Genomic DNA, 20,699 nt, shown 5'->3' with positions numbered 1-20,699 from the left:
GAACATTTCACTAGCATTATAGCGAGGTAAATCAGCTTCTGTTATTGGTGAGGTGGAAAATGCGGTTTGTTTTAATCGGAACTGATGATTTGTAAAATCTGGGTATATATTGTTATCTCGTTTTTGTTAATAAAAATACGCACACTCGGCTGCCAGATTGGCAAAGTCACTGCGTGGTTTGCGGCAAAAAGCTTTTGTTTAAAATAAAAAGAAAGGCAGGCTGATACACTCATCATCACGCTCACGAAACTATCAGCCTGCGCTTCCTGCACAACTACACCCTCGAAAAAATAGAATTTCTGAAGACGTCCAGTTACGAAAAGAAGTAAGTACCAATTCTGTATTCATTAGTCAGGTTAGACTTCTAAAGAAATTTTTATGGTAGCCGATTATAAATTGGACCTTTCATTAAGTTTCATATAACTTAAAGAATACTTCAGCTTGATCCCAGTTTACGGCAGCACTGACGCAGACTGCAGAGTGACGCACTGTATGATGTGTGTAATCGTACGCCGCTTAACGGACGGGAATTGTATGGATCACTCCTATTCAACCGTAATAACTATACCTACATTGTACATGTGCGTATTGTACTGGAGTCTGGGTATACTTTTGCTGTGCGTAGTCTTTCCGGTCTGTTCATCTTCTTACGCGATGTGTGTTTTCTTAATTTGCCATGGTAGTGACCAAAAACCAATTTATGTTGGTATGCATTGTTATCTGTCAATGTACTGCATATTGTAAGTGGAAGTATCGCACTTGAAATAGCACGTGTTCCCATCAAACTGTTTTAGGTGCTGTTTATCGTACTGCGAAGCTCCTATTTCGACTTCTTCAATAAAACTTTCTTGACAAATGCAAAATTTTTATGAAATCCGTATATTGTACTTACTAAGCTTTACAAATCCAGCAGTGCCTGCGCGATGCAGTACTGAAGAATGCAGAAAGAAGTGCAATCGTATTAAATCCAATACGGGCGAACTTTTCTGGAAATTTTATATTGTGAAAGCAGTCATTATAAATTGAAAATTAGTTAAAGGGCAAGTCAGCAGTGGTAACAAGTAATACAGCACCCTTGCCTCGGAACATAATTTTTCAGTAGCATTACCAGAAGCATAGAAAAGGATAATCCTTTTCTATGCCAGAAGTTTGAGAATATGTACTCGTACAATACATTACATTGACAATACATAGTACAGTTTGTTTTAAATACTTAAATGGTTTTTGGCCGCGCCCACTGGACCACTGTCGGTGAAATTACTTTTTTTGTAAATACCATTACCAAAGCTGTCTTTTAATAAATGAAATTTTTCTGAGGGGAAAGACGGTGACCGGGCCCTGGTCAGTATGAAAGCAGTAATTATTCGTGCATGCAGAAGGTTGTGGTCGAAGATTATAATACTTATGTAAGTGAGTAATGTATCGGTTTTGTTACTTATTACAAATTAATTTTCAGACTTATTAATTATGTAAGCAATGCACAGCCAGACTATACACACAAATTCAAAAAAATACAGTCGAACCGGAAGGGATCAGTTAAGACCGTAACCGACCATTATCAACAGCCTGGCGGTATACAACACGCGCATATCCCCGAGTTTTCCTTTCGGCCAGAGTTTTAACGACTATGCTGTGATTGCTTATCGTGGCTAGCGTCTGCAGTACAAGTACTAACTAGCATACAGTACGGTTCATATACACATTTTTCCGGTAGTAAAATTAATGAGCCATTACTTAATTAATGACTTTCGCGTTAATGCGTAAGTACATGTTAAGCTCGACATGTACAGATTCACAGCACGTATTACTGCTTAAACATAATTTAACGTTAATATAATTACCGACTAATCTGTAAGTAATCATATACTATACTGGTATAGTTGCAAGACTATGCTAATGTTAATAAATTCCTTACTGGTTTACAAATTAAAAAGACTGTGACAATAAGTAAGCGAATAGCTAATACTGCGCTACAAGCACGGCATAATAGATACACTACGTGTATCGCAGCGCAGCCCATTCAACCGCTCGCAAATGCTGACCGCACGCGTTAATAAGGAAAGCAAACAAAGCTGTCGCATAGCCGAATTGCACTTATGCGCCGTCGGCTGCGTGCACTCTGCGCGACTGCCCGATGCCCAGCACTGCAACACCAAAACAGCCTTGGTTCTAGATTGTGAGCGCATACTCTGTGTAGTTATATAACAAATGCGCTAAGGTGATTTGTAAGCGCTAAGGTGATTTGCTTTTGTTGTGATTACTATACTACAATTCAGTTGCTACTTCGCTATACGTATATTCAAAGCGATCAAGACATATTATTATATTTCTATCTAGATACATATTGCACAATTTTAGAAGTACAGTACTTCATCATTTATTTATACTGTGTTTGTATGTTCAAACTGCTTGATGCCGCACAATGTTGTACCCGCACTGGGCGGCATCGTGAGCAGTGTCGTCCAGCCGCCAGCGCGCATCGACCGTCCATAAATGCACACAGCAATTTGGCCGTGCGGCAGCTATGTTTACCTACTTCGTTAAGGATTGGAGCGTACATATGACTGCTTGTTGAAAGAGGGCAGAGAGAACATTGCGGTGCTCTTTACGTATTATGCCGTGCTACAAGTACGGTACTTGTGTACTGGATCCGGAGATACAAAGGCGCATCGTATCCACGGGACCACGAGAATACCCACCAGTACATTTTTATTAGAAGCTGAGATGATTCGTTTGTCCATTGCCGTTGCTCTAGGTGTGCGAGAGGAATGAATGAACATTCCTGAATGAACCGTAAGAGAGGAATGTTCATTCATTCCTCTCGCACACCTAGAGCAACGGCAATGGTTTGTCGCGAGGAAAATCCGCGATGCCATTGGCGAGCCAAGTTCCACGGCTTATTTGGAACAGCATTTATTTCTGACAGTTGTTAGAAGAAACGCAGCTGTAGTATGTATTGGGAAGAGTGAATACACGGGGAAAATTTTCTTACTTATCATTACAACAATGATCATGGTTGTTTCTTTAATTTTTTAACGTTCAGGTTTCTATAATTTTATTTAGTGTGTACCAGCGCTGGCTTTTTATTTTAAGAAGTGGCCATTGCCAAATGAAATATCAATGAATACCAGAAGTACTTCGAAGTAGTAATAATACAATTAATTTGATAATAACGTTATTATTATCATGTTGTGTGCGAAATTTTCAAATTGATTTAATGGCGTTATTATTTACATGAATATGCGCACGTACAGTGCAGACTAAAAAGAGCAGTAAGTACTTACTGTATGTGTGCTCTGACTACTACTGTAGTAGGTCACGTATTTATTTAATTATTATTATTACCGGCAGTTATGATACTATAGGTACGCATCTACGAAAATACCGTGGAAAACCTTTAAGCATCAAATGTAGCAGCGACTGCCGATGCAACAAGCGTTGCCAACACATTCGCTTTAAAGCATTACTGCAGAAGAAATTTGTTCGACTATTTTTGTTGTCTTGACGCAGCTATGGATTTATCAATTTGCTTGTTGGAGTAGGTTTCAAATAAACGGCGTGTTTCAAAAACACATTTTGAATTTAGAGCCCTGGCGTTTTCAAAAACAGGTTATCACAATTAAGCAAATAAGCAATACGCTCATGTGACTCTCGTATAAGTATTCAAGTTACGATCATACCGAATACTGATACACTCTCACAGGCCTTTAAATTTTCCCGGAAATTAAAAGTAATACTAAAGCAGGTATGCGCTTTTTCCCGGTGCAGTATAAATTAATAATATATACCAAAATGCAGAGTACGTAGAATTCAAATGAGTTTTAGCACAGCAGTAAATACTTCTATACGTAATCTCTAAGTAAAACATATTCGTAACTTGTAAGCACTCGAAATTAATCACATAATTTGCAAAACGCCCAAAATATATCGCCATATTTCTGGAAACTAATATTTTCTTTTCAGCTGAGAGAATTCATATCTAAAAGAACCGGCTATACTTCTGTGCAAAATATATGATTTGCTCATACTTCTATAATTATTACACAATTCCACAGACAAATTTTGTATGTCGGATGTATTTCGCCAGATATTCGAAGTGTGGATGAGGAAGTCTCTCTCACCATTATTTTTTGCCCGCCGAAAACCGAATCATCGCTTGCCCTTAAAAATGCCGTTCCAAGACCTCCAATCTAATGTTGGTAGCTGCCACGACCGCAGGGTCGAACTGATTTGAAGTGGTAAGTACTCGAAGATCGTTACCTGTACGGGTACTGACTACTGCCGTATTTCGTATTGTATCGATATACTGCATCATGCATATGCATGTGCAGTATCTGTACATAAAAAGTTGATGATACAATGCAATAAATATTATGTACTTTATTTAATACACTTTTCTGTACGAATAAACCATAACGCATTTTTATTATATAGGTACAGACAACTAAGACAATTCAACAAACAAAAATAACGAAAACAATATAGTTGACAAAGTCAATAACAATTCTGGGCAAGATGATCGAAATAACAATTCAAAGGGCCGATTGGGATTATAATCAAAGCGTTTCTTTATGTCACCATATCTGGAAATTTTAATTATAGTTGTAACTTTGTAGCTCGTAATTCTGTTGCAATAGTGGAAATAAAACTATAATAATATTGATTGCCCAGTTTGGCATGGCAGATCCTTTATAGCGCCCCATTATTTTCATGTTGTTTTGCACCAGCACTGTCCTTGCCGGTATTGACGGTGTTTTCTTGCGATCCGCTACCATTTCCCCCGGCTGGTGATTCGCCACTACCTCCACCTTCGACAGCACCGGGATTGCCGTTATGCACTGGCGGGACCGGCACATTGATCGGTGGCTGGTTGGGTTGGGCCGGCAGTCCAACGAACACAAATCCCGGTCCTGGAAACTGCTGACTGGGGATCACCGGAAATCGTCGGCCGAAATCCACGTTGTTGTACGGACCACCGAACGTGGGCGGGCGTTGTTGATTAAAATTTGGCGGCTGCTGATTGAAATTGGGGAATGAAGGGTTGGAGACGGGGTAACGGGGAATGAAATTTGGATTGTATTGATTTATGGACGGGTACATTTGTTGTTGCTGCATGCTATAGGCGTCTTGCTCACGGGGCGCCAAAACCCCTGAAAAATAAATAAAACTGAGCGTTTGCGTTCGGTTTGCGCTTTTATATATTGGGTAGTGTAATAAATGTTCGAATAATTCACTTCGAAAATATTGTAATTATCCAGTGTTAAAGATTTGAAGTTGTAACCTTTAAAGTTTTAATATTCGTATATACCGTACTGTCCATATCCAAAACCGCGTTAATTTGCTTATAAACTAATACATATTTTCGAAATTATCAACTTTTCATTAATAAGACTCGTAATATATCAAAATAACGCAGGTTTTATTAATAAGACTCGTAATACAGTATATCAAAATAACGCAGGTTTTTTCAGTTAACAACTTTTCATTAATAAGACTCGTAATAAATCACAATAACGCAGGTTTTTTCACGTAACCATTCAATTAAGATGTGACTAAAATTAAAAAGCCGATGCGTTAAAATAAGTACTGAGCACTTTTATTTAGCTCGCACTTACAGCTTGTTCCCGGGTATGATAAGGGCGATCCGAGGACAAGAGGAAGAAAAACCACCAAAAGCCCGGTAAAGATTTCACAATATCGGAGCATGATTTATTTAGTACTGAAAGTTCTGGGAATTTTCAATGTACAATAGATCTCTGTAAGGATTAACAGTAGAACCAGGTAAATGTTTTCGACAGTTTTAGTTTGGAAAAGCGATAATGCTTTGAATATTCCAAATAAACCGTATTATGCAGAATATACTCGTAATATACAGTAATCCGATATACGGAGTGCATGCAGCTTTGCAGGCTTGGTGATTATGATTTCACATCGACCGGCTTCACGGTTTTATATGGGATGGTTGTTATTGTTTCCTGATACAGTACTTATGTTTGCTCAATTAGGTTAAAACAAATGCCGGAAAGTGAATACCCTACAGTACAAAAATAGCGGAAAAAGTGCGGAAGCGCAAACATCACAGAGATAACTCATGATTAAAGCGTAGTCCGCAGTATAAATATGTAAAATGTCATATAATATCTGCTAATTGAAATTTATTTACTTACTAACGTAAAACTATAAAAAAATTGTTTTTGCGTACTGGGCACCTGGGCCTGCAGTAAATGTAACGAGTACAATAATAGCACTTTATTATATTGTTGCAGTTACAACTGCGGCCTTGACGCTGCAAGGGTGCGCACTGCATAGTGCACATGCCGGTACATAGACGGATAAACGGGGCGAACAGCAAACAAACACCGACAAGTTCAGCTTCCCTGTTTGTTTAAGGTATCGGTCCAGTGTTTCCTGATTGACCTAGTGTAAATATAATATTAACAATAACCTCACAAGACTCCGGATTATGTATAATACTATAAACAGGGTAATCAGTGGAATAATAGGATTGCATTAATTTAAGTACAAGTTCATCTGTTATATCTATATATAGATATAATATATGACTTATGAGTGTTTTGGCGCACAATTGCAGTTTCCGACTTTCCGTCGCATCACTCGCATGTGTCTGCTAGGAAACCGCTAACTGATTCCAGATTCTGTATATCTACATTCCGAAACAAAAAGAATAAAAACATATAGGCGTTAAATTTTCGTCATTTCAAGACGAATTTTCATAAACATTTTCATAATTACATGTACGTACATAATCGCGCAATACAAAAACCCGTACTTCCGGTACGGGTTTCTGTATTGCGCGATTCAGTTACTTAAAACTGGTTCCAATAGATTGCTGGAGTTTGAACTAGACCTGCGACCAGGCAGTGGTGACTCTGGTCACTGGTAGACCGCTAATGGAAATGGATTTAAATCATCTGGTGACTCACTTCACTTTGTGATTAATTGATTGTAATACTCAAGAAAGGCTTTCCAGTTTCCAGGTTTTGAGTTCTTTTGGTTGATTTCATGCGTACCATTTGTTTGGAAATTTGGATCACGATGATAACTTATTGATAAAATCTGTAAGCAATCATATTTTCACGCTAAAATGTGGCTATAGTGGTCCATTACAGTACCACTACTGGAAGATTATCGTTCTGGTTTACGATTTTCTGATTTTTATCCGTTTGTAATCAAATCAAATTATTCCCTTGGCCTTCTGCTTCGCAATATTTTGGAGCTCAACTGGAAACAATTAGTTGCATTTGCCCAGAATGTCTACGAAACGCATCCTTATGGTTCGTCCGGAAAATGTGGCTACATCTTCCAAGGGGAAAATAACAAAAACTGATCAAGAACCCAGCTCAGCTTACGAGCCATCCACATCGCAGGTAATTCCGCGCGTATTAACGTTTCCCTGTATTGTTTCACACAAGTCGGTAGTTTGCAAACGGACTGGTAAATATTCACAAAATTTCTTGCTGATGTGACCAAAAACGTTTAACTCATCATCTATCATAACAGTTTCTGTTAATGCTCATTGAAAACATGCATGAGAAGTCTGGTTGCTAACGAGATGCGCCGTATTTTAAATATCATCATCTGTTTGGCGCTTATTTGTTTGTCAGCATTTCTAAACTTTTTGTTGCTCTTGTTTTTGTAGCCGGTGCTGATCGGGAAAGCATACAAACGCAGCAAATCTGACAGTTCCTTGTCCGTGCAGAAGAAACTGAAGCAGATGCGAAAAAAGGACGACGCCAGTGTTAGCACTGCATTGCCATTTACCATTTATGAAGAAACGGAAACCCGCAAATCCGCGTCGTCGTCAATTGTAGGAGAAAGGGAAGCGGCGGATGCGGATGAACAGGACGAAAATTCCAATTCCTTGTCGGACAACGTTAATATCATATTGGAAGACGAAGAACAAAAGCCTGCTGTTGAGAATCGACAAGGTACGTAGCCTTTGGTTGGTTTGGTACAAAATACGGAAAGTGATGTTTAATGTGTTTGTTATGACTTATGAGCATTATTAAGTGAGAAATTTAACACTAAAATTTACTTATTTAATTTCACTTTAAAATGATAAAAAACGAGCAGCTTGCTGCTTGATTCTATATTTTTACTGTAATTCCTAATTTAATTGTTACGGGCTCATTTTCATTATTATTGTTGGCCTAAGTAAATTTAATGTTGGCTGTTGCGAAGCCAGTTGGATGTTAGGAAGAGTTTGTCGTACGAATGTCACGCCACGAATGTTGGACTTTTTCCTTTTTTAGAACTTCCCTACGATGTTCTCAAATCCATCGCCGAGGACCGTCGACTTGCCTTGGAGACAGCACTGATGGAAAATCAAATGGTATAATAACTATGCACTGCTTTGGTTGTTGTTGTTATTATTGGAATTTGAATGGCTTTGGTTAAAGTTGGGTACCGTAATGCAAGTATGTGTTAATTAATTAATGAGGTTTTCGCTGATTAATATTTAACTTCATTGTTAAAATTAATGATAAATGCAGCTACGCAGCCTCCGCTCACTGGGAGATAAGTGGAAGTATTTTTCATGTTGAAATTTTAGCGAGTGCATCAGGAGGATGCTTTTGCGAAGCCAGAACTATCTTATTTTTGCAGTTTTGAAGGCTGTTTGATGATGAGTACTTGTATTGTTGGTTTTTAAATTTTCTGCATATTTAAAACGCAGGTGCTGTCATTGTAGCTGTACGCCCAACTTGACAGTTTGACCAAAGAGAACGAGGTCCTTGCAGGGATGGCGGCGCAGGCTGACGAAATGGCACGGATACTCGCGGTAAGCACCGATTCCATGTTGTTACGACTAAATACAGTTATTATTAATAATTAAGTTTATAATTTCATTTTGTACTTCGCTGTCTTCGATAGCATTCGGTATTTTAGAAAATAAGCATTTTCTTCCATTCTTGTTCGCTGCTGCAATTCGTTGCTACAAACTATCATTCTGAATCAGCACGCTCAAGATATTCATAGCGGTTTGATTAATCTTGGTTCTTCGACTTCTCGTTGCTGTTTTGTCGAACTTCGATAAATACGTTTGTAAACTGTACGCGTCGACTGGCTCTCAGGCCTCGATTGGTACGAAGCGTTTCGCAGTAGTCAGTGTTTGCACGCTAACGTTTTTATAATCATTTTTCCGCTTTTGCGGATCTTTTTGCTGATATTAAACTGCTGTTAATTAAATTAATTAAATTTTTAAATGCTGTAATTATGGTATTTAGTACTATTTACTATTAACATTGTTGCAGGCGGATGCCTACCGAAGCGTCGGAGTGGATGTCGGTACACAAACCGAGCCTTTCCCTGTCCTTCCGCGAACATGAGCATGCCTCGCTTCCGGATGTTCCCCACATTGGCACCCCCATGGTTTATGGTTATGTAGTAGGAAAAAAACATACACAGAGGTTCTAACGTTTCGAACTGACCGCGCGAACATTGTGAGCCAAGTCTGTCGCAGCACGTGCATGTTTGTGCTCTTGTGTGGAATTGTGGGTAATTTCTGGTTACGATTAGATGAGATGTGTTTGTTGATAAGTCACTCAGAAATGATTATCAGTCCGTGTTTGGGGAGGGATTTAGCGGTCCAGTTGTGTTTTGAATGCTTGTATGCATTGTACGTAATGTACTGCATCAATTATCAATTACTTATAAAATTTCACCGTCATAAATTCCGAATACGCGTGTGAATCGTGAGAAGCGGATTTCGTTTACCTAAATTAATGTAAGTTTACGGATTACGGAAGCACTTTTGTTATATTACTTGAAGGGCTAATTGTTTGCAGTGTTGTAACGGGCTATGGTGATCTTAAGAGCTGATGCTCCTTTCACTGCCTGATTAGTACAAGTAAATTAATCAAGCGAACCGGCTTCATCGTGTCGACGCTACTTTAGCGATCAGTAGCTGATCACCGCATTTACGTCTAACCATAAGTTCTTCCTTTCGCATTGATTTTCCTTTGCCGGCCGAATCGACATCAACAATGGCTTTCATGGTATGTACTTGTGCATTAATTATGCGTCAGAATTTTCTGTTGTATTTGTAATTATTTTGAGAACTAATCGTGAAATCTAATGAAATTCATAATTTGTTCATATTATGTACGTACTACGGGTAGTAGAATTAACAATGACTACTTATTGCACATCGCTTGCAACGCCTCAGTTTTTGTTTTTAAAATTGTTACAACGCTACTTCCATTTCAGATTTTTTTCAATTTAAAAAAAGTAAAAATTATAAACCTTTCGAATTCAGTTAATTTTTCTAAACTGTTTGCAATTTTTTGTTGCTGGATAGAGGATTTTAAACGTTGTTTTCTGTTATTTAAATTCAAGTGATTTCCAAGACGTTTCAGCCGCATTGGCAGCAGAACTAATTATAAAATAATAATAAATCTTTTGCTTTTTGTATCTAGTTGTTCTCTTGACCAAAGTATCAAGCTTACGTAATATCAATTTTTTTCCCTGGCATGCGTCAACCGCGTTTTGCTTTGTAGGCGGATAGCTCGTGGCTATGTGTGAAGATCGTTCGCCTGATACAAACCGTGGCGTGGTTGTTAACCTACGTTCTGGAGAAAGGTCTGGTTATGTATGGGAAGCAGATTTATGAGAAACGCCGGAAAAATGTATCGGAGGTAAACAGGCCTTGGAATCGCAATGGCAACAGGAGACTGTATCCACCCGTTAAGATGAGATAGTGGATCTTTAACGCAGCTAGATGGATTTATACTTATTGATAAAATTAATGTTAAATGCGAACCAGATTACTGTAAAATATTCACTGTAGGCGGCAAGAATTTATGACATCGTATTTATGTAGAGTGATGGAATCATTCATCGTCGGCGCACCATTACGAATGCCGGTGAGAAACTGCGTATGGTCTTCCCGGAAACTTTATACGATGTAATGCTGTTTGGGAAACAGTTATCAGGTAAGCGAGTAAATCAAGATAAAAAACCAATAAATTATTAATAAAAATACTGACTGTATCGAAATATTAACTACATTATTCGTTAAAATAGTTTCGGTACAGAAATAAATTAAAAGCAAAACGAAAAGAACAATGAAGAGGTGATAGAAAAATTAATAAAATTAAAAAGAATTAACAACAAAATAAGAAGTAGATAAGTACATAGTTAACTAATAATTTGCCCATGAATAATAGGATACCAGCAAAATTTTTCATTGAAATGCTTTCAATCTTCTGGTGGTACGATTAATATTTTTGTTACAAGCTGCCGATGCGGTTGTAATTTGAGGGTGTAAACTTTGGGGGTGTAAACGGCATCGACAGCTTAATGTAACTAAACAACCAGTTGTGTACAAACACGCTTGCACTCAATGCACCTGGTGCTCAAATTCGGTAAATTACAAGCTAGGGTCAGTAGTCAGTACATTATTTCCCAGGGCATATGGCTGTGCAAGTTAATTATTTATCTTATCAGTACTGTATCTAATTATGACAGTAGAATAATAAAATAACACGGTCACAACTTGGAAATGTTATGCAGATAACGGTCCATGTGTTGGTTATCGGCCGAGTAAGGATGCTGCGTACGTCTACCTGAGCTATGAGCAGTTACTAAAACGCTCACGTGACTTTGGTGCCGGATTGTTGACACTCGGTGGCCATGTGGGTTCCGGTTCCCTGGTGGGGCTGTTTGCCAAGAACTGCGTGGAATGGACGATGGTGGAGTATGGCTGCCTGGCGTACGGGATGGTCACAGCGCCGTTGTATGATTCGCTGGGCAGTGAATCCTGCTTCCAGGTCACCGAATTTTGTAAGCAAAGGATTATAATTGATAAAATTGAATTGACTTTTAAATTTCCAACAATTTTTGTAATGTGAAATGTGCTACGTAAAATTATATTTTGGTCACTTGATTTATGCTGTGATTTATTTTTACTGTTGATTTAAGTTGGTAATTTGTGGCTGTTTTCTTTTAGATGAGATTCAGGTCATGGTCTGTGGTGGCGATTCCCATATTAAAACACTGACGGGCAACGGTCAACTGCCGGCTTCACTGCGCACCATTATCACCATCGATCCGCTACCGGAAGATCGTGTCGTGGAAATCGAAAGTCTTGGGGTCAAAGTTCTGACTGTAGCGGCGGTTGAGGTGAATTTGCATTTTTTATTGAATACTGGCCTATATATAGGAATAATATCGTATGTATGCGGTAGGAAATGGGGCGTGCGAATCCACGTCCGGTCAGCCCATCGAAGCCCGATGATTTGGCTACGTTGATTTTCACCAGCGGGACCACCGGAATGGCCAAAGGCGTGATGCTCACACACCGGGAGTTTGTGGCCTGCTTGAAATCGTTGATGACCACTTTCATGGTATAGACCTGCCGCAAAGTTTATTTTGAAACTTATTTTATTTATTTGGCTGTAAAACATTATTTTACATTTAATTTACTCGTATTTTCTTTAAATTTTTATTTTTATTTACTTGAAGTTTTGCTTTTTTTCACTTTTCGGCGTCACAGTTTATCCTCTATTTAATTTTGAAATTGCACAAAAATTAAACTATTTTTGCATGTAATGCATTCTGTTTTATTTTTTATACTGGAAAAGATTTTGAAAGTATTTACGCTAAATATCCGTAAGCAGCTCATCGAAATGCTCATTATTTCTATAGCCGATTCGGTTCAGTCCGGACGACACCGCTCTAGGTTTTCTTCCGCTTCCGCATATATTTGAGCGCATTGTAGAAAAGATTATCCACTTGCACGGCGGTAAAGTGGGTTACCTGAGTGGCGATATCACCAGCTTGTTCAAAGATGCCAAAGACGTCCAGCCGACCTTCTTCCCCTTCGCCCCGCGCCTAATGTGCCGCATCCACGACCAGATCGAGACCGATATCAACCGGTCAGCATGGCGTTATTTCGTGGCTAAAATAGCGTTAGCGTTCAAGAAACTCGAGATGCAGAGTGGTGTTTTCCGCAATAATTCTGTTTGGGATTGGCTGCTTTTTAAACGTTACCAAGCCATGCTGGGAGGGAAGATCAGAGTGGGCCTCACGGGATCGGCTGCCACGGACGGGGAAGTGCTGAACTTTACACGCGCTGTCTTTGGATGCTACGTATGTTTTTTAGAATAGATTTGGAAATTTTGCCGTTTTTTTGCACAACTTTTGGTAATAAATTTTTCTAGGTTTTCTTTTAAAATTTGGTTATGTTTTATACGAATCGTTTGCCAGCATAAATTTACGTTAAGCAAACAGATAATTTCAGAATAATTTCAGTTAAATAAATTGAATTTGGTTAATGTTTTAACGAAATGCAAACATTTACTTCGAAGTTCAAACAAACAAACAAATGAATTAGGAACAAAAATATTATTTCGTTTATTTTTTGCAGATTTTTGAAGCCTACGGCCAGTCGGAAGCCTGTGGCCCGATCACGTGCACTCCATACGGCGAAGTGTCCGCTGACCATGTCGGTGTACCGTTCTTCAATGTGGAAGTGAAATTAGTGGATGTGCCGGAAATGGGCTACTATGCTTCGGATGGAAAAGGCGAAATCTGCTCACGCTCCCCATGCAACATGCATGGCTACTTTAAAATGCCGGAGAAAACCGCGGAAACCATCGACAAAGACGGATGGCTCCATACCGGTGACATTGGAATGTGGCTGCCGGTAAACTTGCTTTATAGAACAAATCAATTCGTCTGACACTTAGCAGCAGTCAAAAAAGTTGAGCAAAATAATTTTAAAACTTTATGAACAGATTAGAGTATTTGTTTAATTAGTTGTACTTTACGAAAAATGTATTGTAGAATGGTAATCTCAAGATCTTCGACCGGAAAAAGCACGTCTTCAAGTTGAGTCAGGGCGAGTACTTGGCGCCGGAACGTCTGGAAAGCGCATTCAACCGTTCGAGTCTCATCACGAACATCTTTATCGATGGAGACAGCAAGTATCCCTTCTGTGTGGCGCTGGTGTACCCGAATTACGATGCTCTGGGTGGTCCGAAAGATAATCCAACACCGGAAGCTGTAAAGCAGGTTATCATGGATGAACTGATACGCATCGGCAATGAGTCAAAATTCAAATCCTACGAGATTCCCAAGAAGATCTTCATCCTGGACGAAGCGTTTTCGGTGGAGAACGGGTGCGTCACGCCCTCACAGAAGACGCAGCGGGATGGTGTCCGAACGCGATACCGGAATTTAATTGTTGGTTTGTATAAAGAAACGGATCGAGGAAAAACGGGATTAAGTGGACGACAATATAGTTAATAATTGTGACGGTTTTGTTGTGTGTCCAGCTAGACCTAGTAGCTAGTATTAAACTGGAGATTTGTTGGTGATATGTATATATCATGCATTTAATGAAAAAACGCAGCATTGCTTTACGATAATTTGTGGGACTGTGACGTATACCGTTTGAACTTTAACGTTAAATCCTTCTGAAATTGTTTTGACGCATTATGCACCTGTAGATGTTTAAGGGATTTGGCCCGGTACATAGCGCTAAAATCGTGTTCATTGACGGGAATATTGGCTTTCGCGCACCTTCAAACACTTTTTTGGGGTTGCTTTTTGACATTGTGTAGCCAAATGATTGGCGTACAAAGGCGTGAAATCCGTTTTCGCGCGCAACATCCGGTTGCGGAGTTATGAGGGTAACAAAATTCCAAAAAGTTTAAATGCATTCAGGTGTACCAAAAGTCTCGTTATGGACCGATCCCTTTCAAATTTTGCGCGTAAATGCACATGACCATGAAGATCGTTTTGACACGAATTCAGACTTCTACGATTTTTTTCAACTTTTAAAATGAATTTTAAAATTTTTGAAATTCATTTTAAAATTTGAAAAACATGCTAGAACAGTGGATCCGTGTCAAAACGATCTTCATGGTCATGTGCATTTACGCGCAAAATTTGAAAGGGATCGGTCCATAACGAGACTTTTGGTACACCTGAATGCATTTAAACTTTTTGGAATTTTGATATCCTCATAACTTCGCAACCGGATGTTGCGCGCGCAAACGGTTTTCTCACCTAGGTATACAATTCTTCTGGCTACAAAATACCATAAAGCAATGCAAAAAAGTGTTTGGGAGCGCGCACCAGCGAAAGTTCCAATGGATGTACACGAACTTGATGCTATGTACCGGGCCAAATCCCTTAAGACGCCTGTAGATGCTTAAAATTCTTTTGATGAAGAAAATTTTAAAAAAATATCGCCGTTTAGATTTCTTGTATCGCAGTTCGCGAGGCACCGGCACAATGTTGTCTCGCTTCGTTTAGACTTTGTGCTACATGACCGTGCATTCCTGTTTCCCGTCTACTTAGTTATCCGCTACTCCATCGGACTTCGGTATTTTACGGTGCGTGGCTATTGCACAACACGCTGTTGTTGACAAAAAAATCCACACATAAACTGACCTTTCTACTTATATGTTATTGCCGTTAAAGATGTGCCGGTTTAGTGCATCTGTTAGCGATTCCCCGATTATTGCGTATTGCACGGATTTGTAGTGCGTTCGGTGCGAGGTTTGCCGATGGATACATTGCGATAAGACCCGCGCGATAATTACATACTGAGTGAATGTCAGCCATATGTGAACTTCCATGTAATCTGCAAATGAGTTTGTTAGCAAAAACAATGGAAATATCGGTAGCTGGCAAATATACTTGAAGTTCAAGTTTGCAGAGGAATGCTATTTTTCCTTTAGGATAACGTGTGCGTGTCATATGATCCTCCCGGTTCCTGCTACAATTTCCGGCGAATTACAAGATTTGCGCCAATGCAACTAAATAAATTGAATTACAATTAGTATAATTTAATCCGGCGATTATTTCGGATTCGGACGGGCTTCGGGCCACTTTATTCCATCTTCTGTCGGAGAGTAAATTTTACTTTTACAAGTTTTCGGATTTGGACTTGCAACCGGCGAAAAAATGGTAAATGTGGAAGTAAGTGGTAGAAATAATAGTGTGTATACGTACTTCTATCTGGTTTATATCTTGGTTGGTTTATTAAATACTGCAAAAAAACCAACGAAACAATATTCAAATATTTCATGTGTACATCCCCTGATAGGCAAAAGCATCTTTTATGGTTACAACTTTATTCCTGGAAATTTGTCGACAAACGTTTAATGACCATAATAACCCCATAGGGCAGTTTAAAAAACTATTCCAGATACAGATAGTACATATAGTTTAGAGCGGAATCGGGATATTTCTACATGCATAGCGTCTTGTAGTCTGCTTTTTTTTCTAATCCCATATTGTTTTCCGCTGAACCCAGAAATTTAAATTGTGGCTATCCGCGAAAATTGCGGTCATCCTCCAGACTGCAGCCTGGATAATTACGTCGGCACTGGAAAAAGTCCTCTTTGGTGTGGGGGAGCACATTTACGGCAAGCGTCGGAAAAATTTGTCGGATTGCGAGGTGAGGAAGTTGTGTAAGCATAAACTCGACGAAATTGCACGACTATATTTTTTTCGGAAAACGATTATGCTTCCATAGATATTAAAAATTACAGAAGTCAGTATAACTACGAGTATAACTCGTATGTTACTCAATTAGCAAAATAATTATTAAAACTATGTATTAGAGCTATGTGAAATGCAATTTTTTGCATTATGCATTACATTATGTGGATTACCATCACTTCATAATTTCATGTGCATAATATCAAATACATGTATCATGAAATATGTATCAACACATGCGTTGCTCATGCACTGCATGATGCGATCAGCGCGGCAGTTCCGGTTGGAGAATAATTCCTTGTTGACTTATGTTTAGGACGATGGAATTATTCATCGTCGGCGTACAGTCACCAATTCTGACCAGAAATTACGGATGGTCTTTCCTGATACGGTTTTTGACGTGTTATATTTTGGAAAGCAGATGTCTGGTAAGTTAGTTGTTATGCATTTACAATAAGCTACAGACTAGACTGTACAGCATTACCATGTATCGTATCACCCAGCTTAATTAACTTTAAACTTGGAAATACAGTATCTTTCTTGAAGTCCATCTAATCAAAACAAATTTAGCTAAGCTACTGCATAAATAAATTTATTCCTGCTTCTATTATTGAACATTTCGTATACAGTAGACATATCACTATAGTCTATAGTTATTAAAATACCTCAAGCGCGAGATTGAAACCGCAATACCAGGCTCTTAGAACAGTGCGAATAATGCTTTCTTGATACACACCACTGCCAGTAAGTAAAACAGTGAATTTTGCATGCGTTTTGTAGCCAGGTAATTGTGCCAACCAGCTATATGAGAGCCCCACGTGTACCGGTAATAATTATGGCGTTAGATTTGACCGTCTTATCATCCCGCATAAGAGAATAGACAAACGGCTTTGTTTGCAGATAACGGTCCTTGTGTTGGCTACCGGCCCAGCAAGGATGCCGCATACGTGTATCTCTCCTATGAAGAACTGCTTCAACGGGCACGTGATTTCGGTGCGGGATTGTTGGCGTTGGGTGGTCGTACGGAGAATGACTGCCTGGTGGGATTGTTTGCCAAGACCTGTCTAGAGTGGACCGTGGCGGAGTATGGATGCCTGGCGTACGGTATGATCACCGCGCCGCTGTACGAATCACTGGGCAGCGACTCCTGCTTCCAGGTCGTCGAATTCTGTATGTGCCACGACTATAATCGTCTACTACTTCATCCCACTTCTGTTTACTATTAGTTTAAAAAATTTACAATAGCGCTAATTAAGAAGTGACAAAAGTTTACATGTGGTGTTGTGCAAATACGATAAAATTTAATACTGCATGATGCTTCCTAACATAGTGCTGTGTCCTACATTTTCGTCTTCTTCTACAAGTAGATGTATTGATAAAATCTAGCGTCGTTGTATACTGCCAATGGTACTAATCTGCTTTTCCGGCGCCCGCAGATGAGATCGAAATAATGTTTTGCGGTGGGGATACTCAAGTCAGAGCGCTGATGGGTAAAGGTCAGTTTCCTACCAATCTGCGTACCATTATCACCATCGAGCCACTGCCAGATAATCGCGTCATTGAAATCGAAAGCCTTGGCGTCAAAGTCCTAACCATGGCCGCCGTCGAGGTATTGTGAATTTGTGGTTATACAGATACTTACATTGTGTGGTCACTGGTCAGCTGTCCGTGCAAACAGCGTACCTGTTAGTTGTACAGGAAAAATAAGAAAATTATAAGAAATCAGACCACCTGGAAAGATGTCGATCGGTCACGCGTATCTGCAATAAAAAGAGCAATATATCAGAGACTGACTATAGTTTTACTATCCCATTGTCGTATGTAACAAATGTACCTACTTAATATAATTATCCAGGAGCTGGGACGATTGAATCCGCGACCAATCCAGCCGTCAAAACCGGATGAGCTTGCTACGCTCATCTTAACGAGCGGAACCACGGGAATGGCCAAAGGAGTGATGATTACACACCGAGAAATGATATTGTGCATGAAATCCCTTCTGTCTACGTTAGTAGTAAGTTGCATGAGTGCACTTTGAAGAAATTGTCCTAACCATAATACAAAAGCGTACACAAAATAGAAGTGCCCATCAAAAATTTAAATTTTAATTTAATCCAGTAGTATAATGCTTTATTAGTGCCAAGCTAGAATCAGTGTAGGAAGCATGTAATAATTCAGCTGCTTACAGTCACTGTAACATTTTCCAGCCACATCGGTTTACTCCCGATGATGCCGCTCTGGGTTTTCTACCGTTGCCCCATGTGTTTGAGCGCATGATCGAAAAGATCATTCTTATCCATGGCGGCCGAGTGGGTTACATCAGCGGAGATATGACAACGCTGTTCAAGGACGCTCGCGATGTCAAACCGACCTTTTTCCCCTTTGTTCCCCGTCTCATGACGCGCTTCTACGACCAAATCCAGACGGATCTCAGCCGGTCACCGTGGCGCTTTTTCCTGGCCAAGGTGGCGTTGGCCTTCAAGAAACTGGAGATGCAGCGCGGGGTGTTTCGAAATGACTCCATCTGGGATCGGCTGATTTTCAAACGCTTTCAGAATATGCTCGGCGGGAAGGTGCGAGCGGGTGTCACCGGGTCGGCCGCCACGGACGGAGAGATTCTGAATTTTGCACGGGCCGTTTTCGGGTGCTATGTACGTGTGTAAATACCGGTTTTAATTAGGGTTGAAATTATCCTTTAAAATATTTTAAATTTCAAACATCTTATCGAAATCAAGAAGAATTTTATTTTTGTTTCTTTGTAAGCCATGTTATTATGTTTGTTTATGCAAAGGTCAGCATCGTAAGCTAAGTAAACGAAGGCATATATCGAAATATGGAGGTCTGAGAACGTTAATTCAGAAAATTTTCGAAGGGGTCACCCACGTACGTATTTCAAGCATTTCAGCGCTCAAATGCCATAAAATAATAATTTTTTATTGCAAATTTTATTTCTTTTTAAAACATTTTAAAAATCGCTTGTGACTTATTGTGTACACTGCAATTACGTTCAGTTTTAATTTTTTTATAGATTTTTGAAGTATACGGCCAGTCGGAATGTTGTGGTCCCATCACGTGTACCCCGTACGGTGTGGTCTCAACCGACCATGTGGGAGTGCCCTTTTTCGGGGTGGAGGTCAAGTTGGTAGATGTACCGGAAATGGGATACTTTGCCGCGGACGGTAAAGGCGAAGTGTGTGCGCGATCCGATTTCACCATGGATGGATACTTTAAGATGCCGGAGAAAACAGCCGAGGCCATTGATAAGGACCGATGGCTACATACCGGCGACATTGGAATGTGGCTGCCGGTAACCGCGCATTTAATTTCATGCGCAGTACCTTAAAGAACTACATGAATAACTGCTTTTATTTATAGAACGGGAATCTCAAAATCTTTGACCGTAAAAAACACATCTTTAAGTTAAGTCAAGGCGAGTATCTGGCGCCGGAGCGTCTGGAGAGCATTTTCGCACGATCCAATCTGCTAATCAACGTTTTCGTCGATGGCGACAGTAAATACCCGTACTGTGTGGGCTTGATCTATCCGAATTACGACGCACTGGGTGGTCCCAAAGATAAGATTCCGGTGGATGTGGTGAACAAGACGATCATGGAGGAATTGCAGCGCGTGGGCAAAGAAGCCAAACTGAAGTCATACGAGATTCCTAGGAAAATCTGCATCTTAGACGAGCCGTTCACAGAGGAGAATGGTTGTGTGACGGGTTCACAGAAGACCCGGCGGGAGGGTGTACGAACGAGATACCGTGACAAGATCGCCGCGCTTTACAAGGAAACTGATGGGAAACAATCGAATGGCAACGGGAAAATTGTTTCGTAAAATATATTGTTTACCTAGTCTTGATACAGTTGCATACTGCACCCGCGTATCCGGGGTGGCTTTGACATACCTGAGATTGGAATAGTGTCTTTCTTCTGCGACTATATACTGTCGAATTTCTGTAGTCAGATGCGCACTCTGAGCTTTTGGATTTTGTCTTTTTGATATTCAGCTCACTGATTCGGTCGTTGCGCCACGTAGCAGTATTATTGCTGTATCACTTTTATGACAAAAATATTTAAGTACGATAAATATTAAATACAATGCAAAATTCGTTCTGCAGTATTTATTCAGAGGTTACTTTGTAACTCAGACGACGTCTCTCGTTTGAGCAGGGAGCGAAATGCCTGATATTAGTGATATATGAACTTTAAATTAATTTTTAG

General features: G+C 39.7%; 4 protein-coding genes across 5 annotated transcripts; 3 read left to right on the top strand and 1 right to left on the bottom strand.

Moving 5' to 3' along the window:
• Positions 1 to 4,404: 4,404 nt before the first annotated feature.
• LOC129601074 (uncharacterized) lies at positions 4,405 to 5,939 on the bottom strand. Its single transcript, XM_055499792.1, has 2 exons — positions 5,616 to 5,939; positions 4,405 to 5,150 (listed from the first exon to the last, which is right to left on the bottom strand). The coding sequence occupies exons 1-2, from the start codon at positions 5,704 to 5,706 to the stop codon at positions 4,690 to 4,692; spliced, it is 552 nt and encodes a 183-aa protein (XP_055355767.1). The 5' UTR covers positions 5,707 to 5,939; the 3' UTR covers positions 4,405 to 4,689.
• A 1,042-nt stretch (positions 5,940 to 6,981) lies between these two features.
• Positions 6,982 to 9,692, top strand: LOC129601060 (uncharacterized). The gene is made up of 5 exons (XM_055499768.1): positions 6,982 to 7,388; positions 7,661 to 7,949; positions 8,274 to 8,353; positions 8,711 to 8,800; positions 9,273 to 9,692. Exons 1-5 carry the CDS (start codon positions 7,272 to 7,274, stop codon positions 9,345 to 9,347), a joined length of 651 nt encoding a protein of 216 aa, XP_055355743.1. The 5' UTR covers positions 6,982 to 7,271; the 3' UTR covers positions 9,348 to 9,692.
• Positions 9,608 to 14,774, top strand: LOC129601059 (long-chain-fatty-acid--CoA ligase 1-like). The gene is made up of 10 exons (XM_055499767.1): positions 9,608 to 9,745; positions 9,807 to 10,016; positions 10,518 to 10,655; positions 10,841 to 10,952; positions 11,533 to 11,802; positions 11,969 to 12,141; positions 12,207 to 12,365; positions 12,667 to 13,110; positions 13,388 to 13,666; positions 13,807 to 14,774. The coding sequence occupies exons 2-10, from the start codon at positions 10,005 to 10,007 to the stop codon at positions 14,266 to 14,268; spliced, it is 2,049 nt and encodes a 682-aa protein (XP_055355742.1). The 5' UTR covers positions 9,608 to 9,745; positions 9,807 to 10,004; the 3' UTR covers positions 14,269 to 14,774.
• A 698-nt stretch (positions 14,775 to 15,472) lies between these two features.
• Positions 15,473 to 20,578, top strand: LOC129601055 (long-chain-fatty-acid--CoA ligase 5-like). 2 transcript variants are annotated; one of them, XM_055499763.1, is made up of 10 exons: positions 15,479 to 15,608; positions 15,711 to 15,951; positions 16,289 to 16,432; positions 16,793 to 16,904; positions 17,377 to 17,646; positions 17,913 to 18,085; positions 18,332 to 18,490; positions 18,684 to 19,127; positions 19,505 to 19,783; positions 19,852 to 20,578. In XM_055499763.1, exons 2-10 carry the CDS (start codon positions 15,937 to 15,939, stop codon positions 20,311 to 20,313), a joined length of 2,058 nt encoding a protein of 685 aa, XP_055355738.1. In that variant the 5' UTR covers positions 15,479 to 15,608; positions 15,711 to 15,936; the 3' UTR covers positions 20,314 to 20,578. The 2 variants fall into 2 exon arrangements, with proteins under 2 accessions (XP_055355739.1, XP_055355738.1); XM_055499764.1 differs by having other exon boundaries at positions 15,473 to 15,939.
• Positions 20,579 to 20,699: the final 121 nt, after the last annotated feature.

This window comes from Paramacrobiotus metropolitanus, unplaced genomic scaffold (genome assembly GCF_019649055.1).
Source record: "Paramacrobiotus metropolitanus isolate TYO unplaced genomic scaffold, Prichtersi_v1.0 Parri_scaffold0000211, whole genome shotgun sequence".
NCBI lineage: Eukaryota > Metazoa > Tardigrada > Eutardigrada > Parachela > Macrobiotidae > Paramacrobiotus > Paramacrobiotus metropolitanus.
This window is presented reverse-complemented; position numbering and strand designations above follow the sequence as displayed.

What these genes read in the sequence shown, in the direction of transcription:
- LOC129601060 (XM_055499768.1), top strand. Translation starts at nt 7,272, where the DNA reads ATGTCTACGAAACGCATCCTTATGGTTCGTCCGGAAAATGTGGCTACA. An exon ending in CACTGATGGAAAATCAAATG is followed by an intron (nt 8,354 to 8,710) that starts GTATAATAACTA and finishes CTGTCATTGTAG; the next exon opens with CTGTACGCCCAACTTGACAG. An exon ending in AAATGGCACGGATACTCGCG is followed by an intron (nt 8,801 to 9,272) that starts GTAAGCACCGAT and finishes ACATTGTTGCAG; the next exon opens with GCGGATGCCTACCGAAGCGT.
- LOC129601074 (XM_055499792.1), bottom strand. Translation starts at nt 5,706, where the DNA reads ATGCTCCGATATTGTGAAATCTTTACCGGGCTTTTGGTGGTTTTTCTT. An exon ending in ATCATACCCGGGAACAAGCT is followed by an intron (nt 5,151 to 5,615) that starts GTAAGTGCGAGC and finishes TTTATTTTTCAG; the next exon opens with GGGTTTTGGCGCCCCGTGAG.
- LOC129601055 (XM_055499763.1), top strand. An exon ending in AAAATTTGTCGGATTGCGAG is followed by an intron (nt 16,433 to 16,792) that starts GTGAGGAAGTTG and finishes ACTTATGTTTAG; the next exon opens with GACGATGGAATTATTCATCG. An exon ending in TTTTGGAAAGCAGATGTCTG is followed by an intron (nt 16,905 to 17,376) that starts GTAAGTTAGTTG and finishes CTTTGTTTGCAG; the next exon opens with ATAACGGTCCTTGTGTTGGC.
- LOC129601059 (XM_055499767.1), top strand. An exon ending in GCGCTGTCTTTGGATGCTAC is followed by an intron (nt 13,111 to 13,387) that starts GTATGTTTTTTA and finishes TATTTTTTGCAG; the next exon opens with ATTTTTGAAGCCTACGGCCA. An exon ending in ACATTGGAATGTGGCTGCCG is followed by an intron (nt 13,667 to 13,806) that starts GTAAACTTGCTT and finishes AATGTATTGTAG; the next exon opens with AATGGTAATCTCAAGATCTT.